Consider the following 12,987-nt stretch of genomic DNA (forward strand, 5'->3'; position numbering starts at 1 on the left):
ACCACCTCGACTGCAGAGAATCCTTGAAATTTTTAAATGTAAAACACATAAACTCTATGTCCCAATTCATGTAGCTATTAAGCTCTCCTCATAAGCAGAGTTATGGCACAGCTTGGCAAGTAGATGCCCCAGAGAAACTACCGAAACAGGCACTATTCCCTTTTTGTTTAGATGTCCTGGTACCAAAGGAGCTTTAAGCCACTCACCTGGTAGTTTTCGAAACATACCTAAGGGCCTGCCCCAAAACTCTTTCTTGCAGTTGGGAACAACGCAGACTCCTTTGTGGCCGTTTGTCCAGTAAACTGTTTGCCCTTCTGCCTTCTCACAGCCTAGCACTCCCTCACCGGGAATAAGGGAATCTAAAGGGTAGTCTCAGTCTAATCGGGACGAAATTCCCTGTAAGGGGTCCTACCTTGTGAGCACATCCCCCAGAACACAGTAGTTTCATTAAATAACCTAACAGCACCAGCATACAAAAACAAGTTTTGGTTAAGATGTCACTTTGTGAAACATAAATCAGTTATTACTTTATGAATATTGTTTCAAGTGACTATTGTTTTTTCTGTAGCGAAAAGCCCTTCAAATGTTGAGACCTCAAAATCGAAGACTGAATCCCCTCAGGAATTGACTACATTTCAAGTAAGTTAATTTGCCCACGACTTCCAAACATACCTTTCCATGTAGTTGTATGGACCTATGCTATACTTTCTGAACTACTTGAAGGGGCAGTTCTCCCCATTTCCCAGTCACAATGAACACAAATAAAAACAAAGCAGAAAAACTAGCTTATCATCTAAATCCAAAAGTAAGTAGTAACATTTCTCTATGAAACAAGGAGAATGACCCCAGTCAAAAAAAATCTTTATGTTCCTTTATTGGAGCAAGATTCCTGACCGGTATACAGTGATGTATTTGCTACAGACCTGTGCAGAAATTACACACTATCCATCTAGACAGGCTTTTGTTACACTTTGCCTACTGATGGAGTAGTTCCATTTATAAAGTTTTATACATCAAAAAGCTTTGAATTTGACCCGGCTGTCCATTAATTCATCTCTGAAAAAGCTAAGTGGCATTTAATTTTAGCTACTATATTTTACAGCATTAAAAAGCTTATGCATTAGGTAGCTTCTCAAAATGTGATTTATGCACAATGGCATTTAGCAGATAGAGCAGTCCATCATCTCCTTCGGATTCACACAGACAGGTCTCATTGGAGAGCTATATGCTAAAAAGCTGGTACTTTGAGATAAAAGTACTCCTAACCTGAGTTTCTTACCACCAACACGGACTTCTTACTCTGAAAGCCTGTCTTCTCGGCCACATATTACAGTGCCAGTGAAGACATGCGAACAATTGCCCTGTGTTAACTCAGCAGAGGAGCACCAGGTCTGTCTGATGGTGGTGGCAGGCACTATTAATATCTAAGTAAATAAAAGCCCGTATTTTGAAATGATTTGAGATACAAATCAAAGGTACAACACATTCAGAACCGAGTTTTCAGCAATCTGGTATCCTCAATGATGTGAAAGATTTCAGAAACTAATGGCAAATTATACCCATGATGGGTTCCCAGCTATGGAGACATTAATACATTGATTCAAATCCCTTTACTCAATCAATATAGCCCTGAGGTCATCCTGCAAAGTGCGTATCAAAAAATACGAAGATAGGGTGACAAAAAGTTTGACAATAACATTACACAAGTCAAACTTGGAAAGTCATATTAAGTTTATCTGAGAGAAAAGCATCAAATCCTTTGTGTACACATTTAGTTTTATTGTAACAAAGCAACTTGTACACTTTTAACGTTTAAAACTGAGCATCATCTTTCCTTTCCAGTGAAACAAAAAGAAAAATTTAAAAATAAACAGGAACAAAATTACAATAGAGAATGTCAATTGCAAATAAGATCCTACAGGTTCTGCTGATTCTCCCATCGAGTGGCAGGGCTCAAGTCATCATTAGGAGAGAATTTTATTTTAAAAGTGTCATCTTAAACTGCAAGGATGTCCGTTAAACATCACAATTAAACATGCCAAAGAAGAAGCCATGTTGTCAAAATGCCCACTTAACCCACCCAAACATCTCAAACCCACCCTTTGCTGACCTTCTATAACCCCATTTTTTTAAGTTTTTTTTTTCTTTTTTTAAACAAGAGAAAGTAGACAGATACATGTTGGTAAATGCTAACTGTCCATATTCACATAGAGACACAGTGTAATCTCTGAGCCCAATATACAGAGAAAGGAGGAAAAAAGCTAGAATTCTATGCACTACTACACAGGGGCCTAGCACCCTCCAGCTTCCAGCAGAGCTAAGGGAGCAGAAGGTTTTTCTTTTTTTCCCACAGAGCATGGTGGTGTTGATTCCATAGTTTTTGTTGAGACAGGAAGGGATAAAAATGAATTTGGAACAGAAAGGGGTAGAGATTCTTGTCCCACTGAATTCTGCTCAAGGTATTTCCCCCCCAAATAAGTTGTGAACCATGGTATAAAGGAGAAAAGAGACCTCAAAAACAGGGCGACTGAGCACAAGAGGAGGAGAAAAAAAAAAAAAAAGACTGCAACTTGCTCCCAGGGACTGGAGAAAATTAAAAAAGGTTGGAATCCATCAGTGTTCCATTAGTCATCTTCTCCTTCATCTTCCTGTAAGAAAAAAAAGCAGGCAGTTAATCTGTAGGATTAATTCTAAGGTCAGTCCCCAATATTCATATGGACCATGATGGACCCCACAGAACATAATGACATCCCAGCAGAAATGAATTTTATGAACCTCCACAGTGCTCCCTTGGTATGTGTGAGGGATGGTTCAGAACCTCCTCCACAGACAAAAACCCTCAGGGGTACTTCCCTGGTAGTTCAGTGGTTAAGACTCCATGCTTCCATTGCAAGAAGCACAGGTTCAATCCCTGGTTGGGGAGCTCAGATCCCACATACAGCTCAGCACAGCCAATACAAATTTTCAAAACAAAACAGAACACAACCCTCTGAATGCTGAAGTCCCTTAAATAAAAGGGCACAGTACTTTCATTCAACCTACTCACATTCTCCCATGTACTTTAAATTATCCCAGATTAATTGTAATAGTACACTGTAAATAGTTGTGAATACAATGTAAATAGTTGCCAACACTCAGCAAATTCAAGTTCTGTTTTTTGGAACTTTCGAGAATTAAAAGAAAAAAGTCAGCTGTTGGTTGAATCTGAAGAAGGGGAACGGACAGATACAACTGATATGAAGGGCCAACTATACACCAGTCTGCATCAACTACTTTTTCCCCCTCAGGCCACGAAGCTCACAGGATCTGTTTTTTTCTTTCCTTTTTTTTTTTAGGATCTGTTTCTTGACCAGGGATCAAACCCACACCCTAGCAGTGAGAGGGCTGAATCCTACCCACTGGACCAGAGAATTTCCCAATCTGCATCCCAATCTGATTCTTGAAAGACCTAGTGATGTTTCAGATGTATTAACTTCCAGCACTAATCAAATCAGACATCTTTCAGACCAAGTAATCCAACCAAAACCTAATCTATCTCAATTTGACTCAAAGAATTTAATAATAGCTTGTCCAAAACATGCCTATTTTTGTTATTTGGGAGATTTGTCAGAGTTTGGGCAGCTGCAATGTCCACAGTGCTTACACTGAGTACTGGCTAGGGAATGACATAACTGACTAGTCATAAAAACTAACCACAAAAGTAGAACCAATTAAATCAATGACATAATAAACTTACCAAAATTTCCTTCAATCCTGGACAAAACAGCCTATCCTTTCTACAAATCTTCCCACAACTAGTTGAATCAGTTTCACTACACAATATATGTAATCTCCAAAGTAACACGGTGAATTTTTTGATTATCTGTTTGGATTTAACCAAATCTTTTTACCTCTCCTTCCTCCCCCTCATCATCATCTTCATCTTCTTCACCTTCATCCTCATCCCCTTCTTCATCAATGTCTTCCAATCCTTCTTCCTCTTCGTCGTCGTCGTCATCCTCTTCTCCTTCCCCTTCCTCATCATCCATGTCAGGAACCTAGGGAAAAACCAAGATCGAAGGTTACCTTTCAAACTCACTTTCAAACAAATGGAACAAGTAAAACCTTGAATAAAAGAACATTCTCAACTCACCAAGTAGTACTGTAATGGATTTGGCCAAATATCATCTTTGATGACCTCTCCTAACTCATCTGCACCTGCATCAGAATGATCAGTAAACCAGGTGAAGAAGCTTTCTGGTTCCTCATGCTGTCTCTTCCTGCTGGCTTTATTCTGTGTTTGACTTGATCGTTTCGTCAAATCCTAAATGAAGACAGAAGAACTTATGATATATAGGCTCTCTATACCTCATCTCTACAACTTAAATAAAGTTTTAACCCAAAAGCAGAGCAAAATCTGGACATTATATGATCCACACTATTATTCTTATCTGAAATTATAAAAAGTACAGTTAATAAACAGAAGAAACCTTAGGATTTTAAGTCTGCAAAGAATGCTGTCAAATTTGTATGCCACCTTTTCTTGAAAGTTACTATCTAGATTTGGTTTTTTAATACATATAAAATTAGTTCTACTTCAACAACCAGTATCTTGAGACAGTATAATTTAAAATATTTATGTTTACTACTTAAATGCAGACAGAAATAGGTCTTCAGAAACAAAGCCACCGATGTAAAATTCAAAATGATTTAAGTCCATGTCTACAAAAACTTGCTCCATTAACTTATAAGACCATAAGCTATTGTATTTGGCCTTAACACAAATCTTTTTTAAGGATCTGCATTTAACACATCACCAAAATACCAAGTATTAGTAAAATGGTTCAACTAAATCAAACCATACAAAATATTAATGCCCAAGTCCTCAAATACCTTTCCAGATTTCCATTTGATTTCAGTGGACTTTGAAGATGGATCACCACTCTCATTCAGATGAAATTCTTTGGAGAGAATTTTATTTTCGAAGTAAGGGTTTTCATCAAAATACTACAATAAACAATAAGAGAATCAGAAGTCAGTACAAATAGCCCTTCTAAGCAAAGCTCAAGTTAATTTCCATAGTGACAAATGAGTTACAGATACTTACAAAATCTATTCTGTAACCTGATTTAATGTCTTCAAATTCTGTCACTTCAACTCTTGTCAAATAATGCAGCGCCTCTTCATCCTCCTCCCCAAGCAGTGCAGACACTAGACCCGCAAGGAGACCAAGTGATTATACAAACGTACAACTCAGCGATCCCTTTTACGATTGCCCAAATTTGCTTTCATAAATCCACTATTAACTGAATAACCAAATGGCTCAGAGTCAGAGCTACCATCATCTTTTATCAAGTAATTAAACACAACCGTACATTAGCATATGAGCTCTTCTAAACACAAGGCATTAATTGCAAGCCTCTCCCTGTTTCAACCTCTGCAGGTAACCAACATGTGGGATCAAGTCCTCAACCAAGATCCCTCCCCTTTACAACAAGTGGACATCCCATATCCTTCAATAATGCCCTGCCATCACATACCTTGTGGATGGTTAACAAATGTTGTTACCCAAAAATTTGGGATTTTGGCGATCAATTCTGACCTCTTCTGAAAAAATGGTTGGCGGAGTTTGTTATATTTCTGTTCTACTTTCAAAATCTCCTCACTGGCTTGTTCATTAAGTCTGAAGCAAATGAAAAGACACACTGACCAACGATGGTACTTAACAAATACAAAAACGGCTGAGATTAAAATTACTGACTCTTGTTAGCCTTAGAACAATGCAAAGTACCTATATGTAATAACCAAATCACCTAAATTTTTGCAGTCAGAGACTCAACTCAAAATTGAGATGGCAATCTAATAAGCTTTGCCAACAGGCACTCAGTAACTGACAGTTCTTAAAGTGCCAAAACAGCATTTTGGTAACATTTTATACTTTATCTAACTCCATTACTAGGCTAACCTCAACTGTTTCTCTCAAGAAGAAAAAGCTGCCAATCAAGTAACAGTTATTAGGCAAGTCAGAGCAACACTAATGCTAAAATACTACACTATCAAAAGTCCACACACTGCAACAATTCCTCACCCTATGAAAGCAATCCCAATCTTTATACAAGGTCAATGTACTTTCATTACCAACTTTTTGGTGACCTACAAATATATCACAGAAAAAAATAACACTGAATCCTAATATTTCCCAGTTATAGTCATCTCCACTTAGCCAAAAGATACAGATTTACTTGGCCATAGTTTCAATGATTACCAAAACATAATCAGGTCAGAAAACTTCAAAGTAAACTGAGAAAAACTTTACCTGTCTATTTCATTTTGTACTTCATCAATATGTTCAATTGCTTCTTGCTGTTCTTTTTCTGCAAGAAAAAGGTGCATGAAGAAGACTCAATACTAAATTTGAAGATAAATTTAACTAGTTTTCCTTCCTGATGTTAACAGTCTGTGACGTGAGTTATATCAATAAAGCTCCTTTTAAAAAAACCTGCCTACTACTACAAGGCATGCTCTCCACGTGTTCATGCGTGCAGTTGACAAACTACTTTTCAATTAGAAGAGTGCTCACAAATCATACTGTTAAGACTACGAAAGAGTAGCTAGAATACGGAAACCAACAATATCAAAAATTAGGACACCACCTATCTCCATGTTGGAAGTACCTTTTATAATATTGAAAATATTGCTCAGTATCGATTACTGTTAAGACATCAGACATGCCTGCAAGACGGGGAAGGCCTTCAAACTACCCCAACACTGTAAACACTCCAGTTTATCTTCCAACCCCATTTTCAGGCGGGCTGATCTCAGAGGCAGCCCCACACGACTTTGGAGCACTTACAACGAGCAAGCATGCAGTCAGAAACTGAGCCAAAGAACCGAGAGAAGCAAAGTGGGGGGTGGGGGGTGTGCTAAGGAAAAGGTGCCCTTTTGTCGGGTGAAGACCGCAAAACCTACAAAGCTAAGTGGGCGTGAAGGGGCCGGATCGCGCGGTTCATTTCCGGCAACCAGCCCGGGTTGGTGTAGCCCCCCTGCCGAGAAAAGCCTTCACGGACAAGGCCAGGAGATTCTGCCAACGAGCCATTGTAAAGACCCTCCTCCGACACGCCGGGGCCGCCGAGCCGAGTTTCTCAGCGAGCTGCCGCCACGGGGTTGGCCACCCCACGTGGGGGACGGTCCGAGGCCGGCCTGAGCATCTTCCGAGCGGCCCCGGGGCCGCGGCGCCACCGGCCGCGTGCTTCCCCGCGCCCCCACCCCGCCCCAACTCGAGGCCAAGGGCCGCGCCGGGGCCGGCCTCCGGGATGGGGGTGCGGGGGGCGCCGCCCGCAGGGCCGGGCGCGGAGGGGCCGGCGGGGTGGCGGGGGATAGCCGCGCGAAGGCCCGGGCGCGGGGCCGCGTCCGGCCGCACCATGTGGCGGCGGCGGCGGCGGCTGATGGGAGCGAGGCATCATGGCGGAGCACAATAAAGAGAGGCTTCTCGGGAGGGAGGGAGGGGGAGGAGAGCGAGGTGGGGGGGGAGAGGAAGGGGGGGTCTCCTCCGCCCGCGCCGAGCAGGCCGCAGCGCCCCCGCCTCGCAGCGCTGTTCGCCGCCGCGGCGCCACCCGGCCCCGGGCCTCGCGCGCAACAAAAAAAAAAAAAAGGGCGCCGAGGCGCGCGCCGGCCCGTCCGCCCGGCTGGGCCCCCCCCCCCCCCGCCCCGCGCGCCCCGGGCCCCGCCGGCGGCCTGCGGCCGGGCGGACGGCGAAGATGGCGGCGCGGGCCGGCCCCCGCCTCGCCTGCTCCTCACCTGAGGTCTCGTCGGCCCCGTCGTGGTTGGAGTTGAGCTCCTTTTTACTGACTTTGGCCGCCGGCGCCGACATGGTGCTGCTCCGCGGTCGGGGGGGGAGCGGGGAGGGGGAAAGAAGGGAAGGCGAAGGGGGGGGCGGGCAGCGGCTTCCCCTCACGCCACACGCGCGGGCGCTCGCTCGGTCCGGCCGCCTCCTCCCGGCGCTCTTTCGCTCGCTCGCTGTCCCTCCCCCTGGGCTCGCGCGCGCTGCCCTCGCGGCCTGACGACGAGGGAGGGGCTGTGGTGGGGGGCGGGCGGCGTGCCGGGCCCCGGCCCGGGCTCCTGCTTACGGAGGAGAGGCGGCGGCGGCGGCGGCGGGCGGGCGGGCGGGCGGGCGGCTAGGCTCCCTCACTCACGCTCCGCGCTCCAGCTCGCTGCTCGATCTCTCCGAGCCGCCTCCTCCTCCACCTCCTCCTCCTCACGGCGAGGGGCGGGCGGTAGGGCGCAGGCGCGCCAGGCCTCGCGCGCACGCCCCGCCCCCGGCCGAAGAGGCTCGCGCCGCCTCGTCATTGGCTGAGGGCGCCGGGACCCAGGGGGGCGGAGCGGCGGCGAGGAGACACAGGGCTTGGCGAAGAGGCGGGAGGAAGGAACGCCGCGACGTACGGGGCCCGGCCCCCCTGCGCCGCGTTCCCCTCCCCCGCTTTCCCCTTCTCCAGCCCGACCCGGGACATTTGCGCGCTACGGGCGCGCGGCGGCCCGAGGGGCGGGGCCTCGCCGGGCTGCGCGCAGGCTCCCGGGCGGGTGCCGTCGCGTGGTGGCTGAAGCGGCTTCCCTCCTCCGCCGGGGGTACGCGGGGAGGGAGTGTCCGCAGACACCCCCACCAAAAAAGGGCAGGCCTCGGAGTACCCTTGCTTCAGAATATCTGGCCTAGAAATATATCAACCCCGGGTTCACTGGGGCGCCCCTCTTCGCGGGTGAAGCAAGGCGGCACCTCCATCCTATTTACGAGACGGGGAAGCTGCCTTCGGACTCAGGCTTGCCGTTGGCAAAGCCCGAAGCTGCCTAGTCCACAGGGCACAGGGCCTTTTCCTGGTTCTTAGTCTCAGCTCTGCCCAGCAGGCTGTGTACACCTGGGCAAGTCGTTTGCACTCTATGAATAACCTATTTCTGCTAGGAAACTATAAACTTCACAGAAGACTAACAAAGTGGAAGTCCTCCGAAGGCATGGAGTGGCCACATTCGTCTCTGGGTCCTTTTGGCCCAATTCAGTATGCAATTCACAGAGCTTAAGAGAAACCGGACAGCGCTAAGCGCAAATCCCAGCTAATTGCGCCTGCGTCTCATTGAGGCCGAACAACTGAAAGATGGGGTCGAAAGTCTTCATTTTAAATTTAATTTCACAAAAAAATAAATAAATAAATTTAATTTCACTGTGTCAGAGAGGATCAACAAGGCCTGCTTTAGAGATCAAGCCCTGAAACACGAAGGCCAGGGCACTTCTATTTCAACTATGTGCTTTCCAAGTAATATACATGAACTACTCAAGGCTCTACTCTGTCCAGCAGGGCCCCAAGACATGGACCACAGAAGGCCTGAAATCTCTTTGGGTATTTGTAACCAAAACCAGGGGTTGGATTATTTGCCTCCCAGGAGTCACATTTTACTATCAGCTCTTAAAGCTCAAGCAGTGTCTTTAATGTTCAAGCTCATCCATTGGTGGGTGACTGATAAATGTTAAATGGCGTTGGGTAGAGAAAACAGACGTCTTCTTGGGACTTTCCCCAAAACCCAGAAATTAGGAGAAATCTTTCTCCTCCAAACCCTATTATTCTCAATTAGCTCAATCCAAACCTGTCCCAGTTGGACGCTTTTTAAGGGAAGAATTATTAGCACCAATAAGAAGCTGGGAAACTTTGACAGACAGCTCCCAGAAGAGAAAAAAAACACACCAAAAAACTCTGATTGTAGCATTGGCTGACGTCAGCAGTGTATAAATACTCTCACCAAGGCAAATTTCCTGCTACCACTTTGATGCCACTGAATAGAGCTGGAAAGAAATACCAGGCTCCAGTGCACTGCTCAAGCATGTAGCATGGGCCACAGACTGTAATAAGTATATGCATTTCCTTCTTTTTTAATCTTCACAAAATACAAGATAGGTATTAATAGCCTCATTTCACGGGTGAACTCAGCTTTTTTGATACATGTGGCAGAACGGAGGCTAATGAAGAACAAAACCCCTGCCCTAAGGACAGAGTTTTTGACACAAACTACAGTAAGAGGTGGGCTTTCCCAGGTGGCTCAGTGGTAAAGAATCCACCTGTCAAGCAGGAGACGTGGGTTCAATCCCTGGGTCAGGAAGATTCCCTGAAGAAGGAAATGGCAACCCACTCCAGTATTCTTGCCTGGGAAATGCAATGAACTGAGGAGCCTGGCGGGCTACAGTCTAAGGGGCTGCGAAGATTTGGACACAACTGAGCATGCATGTGTGCACACGCGCACGCACACACACGCACACAAACACACCTACAGACAAAACAATGCTTACCCTCACTGAGTGTGATGACTCTTTTAATCTACTTTATTTTCTTTAAATGCAGGTCACTATCAACTAAAATGATTTCATAACCCACAAGTGGGATGAAAAGATCTGAAAAACACCGTGCTAAAGGGTACTGTTTCCATACACTAAGCCTGCTCTCACTGCTTGGTACTGGTGACCCAGAGCATCTCCTGAATACCAGATCTACTGGTGTTTCTCCTGTGTGGGCAGTGGCTCCAGGGAGCCTTCCAAAGCTTTCTGATTAGGCAGTGGGCTTTCAAGGTTTCCATCCCAGCCCTCAGGACCATCCCGTTCTTCCTGACCTTTCCCACAGCACTCCTCAAGATGAATTCAAAGAGCACACACTAGGAAGTAGAAGAGAAAGAGAAAGCAAAAAAGGGCAAGAGTTTCAGTAAACAAGGGAGTGGCATGGACACACCAAGAGATAACTCACCCACTGTGAATTATCCTCCGTGGTCTCGCCCCCTCCACCATTAGGAGCTCTGCCTTCCCTCCTTGGCCTCTCACCTCACTCTCAGAATTCTTCTCGCCTCTCCTTCCCAGCTTTCTTTGAAGGAGAGCCCCACAACTTAAAGATTAGAACAGGGCGATGCTGGCACGCCCCACAAGACAGCGGTGTCCCAGGATGAACCACCTTGGGGGACTGTGCTTACACCTTGCATCCCTTCTGGTCCTGTTAATTCTCCCAAGAAGCCAAACAGAAGGCGACCAGAAGGACTCATCCACATTTTGCTGCTCACAAGTGGGAAGGAATTTGCTATCCGTCTCAAGAGCACTGATCATGAGCCAATTGCTGTTTTCACTTCCACTTCGGCCTCACAGCAAGCCTCACATACTGTTGAGTCCATTTTACAGAAGAGGAAAGAAGCGAGCTTATGTCGCTTGCCCAACAAGGTCACACAGCTGGACACAGCCAGGCCACAAACCCTGGCTGTCCAGCTTGACCACGTCGGGGTATAATCAGCTGGGCAGGAGGTCTTTGCATCTCATTTGGAAGGGGATTGACACAGACTCCTTAAATTTAAACTTGCCACATCACCCAACAAACCCACAGGAGTTCTGCAATGAGGACTCATTATCCAGTGCTCCTTCCACAAGCAAAGCTGGACCTCAGTCAGGTCAGCAAATTAGGAAGATTCACCGGCTCCGAGTCCCTCCCCTCTGCACTGAGCCAGCCTGCTGTCACTTCCTGGGGCAGTGCTTTCCTGCCTTCTAGGACCTATCCAAACCCACCCCCGACTCCCCTCCAACCCCGCCCCCAGAACGCTCCACCACACCCCTAACCTATCAGGGAGGCCTCATCACCAGAACAATGCACTTTGCGCTCTACTCCAAGCCGTGTGTCTGCAAAACACAGTCCTCCCCTCCAAGTTAAGGGTTAATGCGGGGGTGGGGCAGACCATGAAACCAACAATTAGAATGTCAAGGCCGGACTGGGGTGACTCTGGGTGCTGCAGGGTCAGATGGGGGCTCCTGCTAGGGGCCACCTAGCAGCTGTGGCTCAAAGGAGAAGAGCCCCAAAGGTGACTTTTCAGTAGGAAACTGCAGAAGCAGAAGGAATGCACAGGTAGGGAGAGGGGAGTGACCCAGGCAGAGGACTGTGGGTTTTCCAGGCCCCAAGGTGAGAGGAGCCCCAGGAGGTGAAAAGAGGATAAAGGTGCTGAGAGCCTGAACCAGGAGAGGTCCTCAGAGACCAGGTGGGCAGCGCCCTGGAAGGCTTAGTCCATACCTCCAGGGCAATAGGAAGGCCTGGGAGTCACGTGATTGGCTTCGCAGTGGCTGGAAGGGAGGAGGAGGAAGCCGGAAGCAAGATGAGGAAGAGGTAGCAGTAATCCCGGCCAGAGTTTTAGGCTGGCGGCCACAGCAGGAAAGAGAGGTGGATGGATCTGATAGCCGTGAAGGAGAGGAGAGGGGTCACCTACATTTCCACTCAGCCTCAGGCTGGCTGCTGGTGCCTTTTAACTAAGAAACCAAAGGGAAGAGTTTGCGGGCTGGAACACTGGTGTAGGGTTAGTGCCAGGACTGAACTCACACGTGCTCCAGGCCTCCCACTTTTCACCCCTTCTGGTTCTTTCTAAACGTAAACCTAACCCATGTGCCCCATGCTGAAAACCCTTCAGGGGAGTTCGCAGTCACAACTCCAAAGGTTTGAGGGGCGGGGGAAAATCACCTAGAAGTCAATCCTTGCAAATCCCTTAAATCAGTAAAACATGGCGCTGGGACGTACCTTCCTTCGGCAAGTTTGAAGAAGCAGATACCTCATCTGGCCTGGAGGCAGGAGTCGGCCTGGCCTTCTTCAGTTTCTTCGCTTGGGGTGGAAGAGAAGACTGGTGTTTGGGGGCCATGCTGGGGGAAAAAAGCCAAGAATCCTCCCAGGGGAAGAGAGAGGAACTGCGAGCTCAGAGAACTGAAGCTGTCCCAGGTGACAGAGGTTTAAATATGCTGGGAATGTGCCTGGAGGGGATATTTACAAGACAGTGGGACACACCCCACTCCCCCGCCTCTACTACCCACCCTCCAATCAAAATCAACTTCTTTTCCTTGCTCTGTTCTCTCCCAGGGCTTTCTAGGCCTTGGGTGGGTGGGGAAGGTGTTTTCCTCGAGCAGGGAGCAGTTCTCTTCTTTCTAGGACCCTCTTGGTCTCGACTTGAAACCCCAATGACCGATCC

The 12,987-nt window shown here is 47.2% G+C and overlaps 1 protein-coding gene across 1 annotated transcript; it reads right to left on the reverse strand.

Annotated features, from left to right (window-relative positions):
* Positions 1–857: 857 nt before the first annotated feature.
* Positions 858–8,236, reverse strand: SET (SET nuclear proto-oncogene). The gene is made up of 8 exons (XM_070378889.1): positions 7,777–8,236; positions 6,296–6,353; positions 5,520–5,662; positions 5,087–5,190; positions 4,873–4,986; positions 4,133–4,303; positions 3,891–4,037; positions 858–2,648 (listed from the first exon to the last, which is right to left on the reverse strand). The coding sequence occupies exons 1-8, from the start codon at positions 7,847–7,849 to the stop codon at positions 2,625–2,627; spliced, it is 834 nt and encodes a 277-aa protein (XP_070234990.1). The 5' UTR covers positions 7,850–8,236; the 3' UTR covers positions 858–2,624.
* Positions 8,237–12,987: the final 4,751 nt, after the last annotated feature.

The sequence above is a fragment of the Bos mutus genome, chromosome 11 (genome assembly GCF_027580195.1).
Source record: "Bos mutus isolate GX-2022 chromosome 11, NWIPB_WYAK_1.1, whole genome shotgun sequence".
Taxonomy (NCBI): domain Eukaryota; kingdom Metazoa; phylum Chordata; class Mammalia; order Artiodactyla; family Bovidae; genus Bos; species Bos mutus.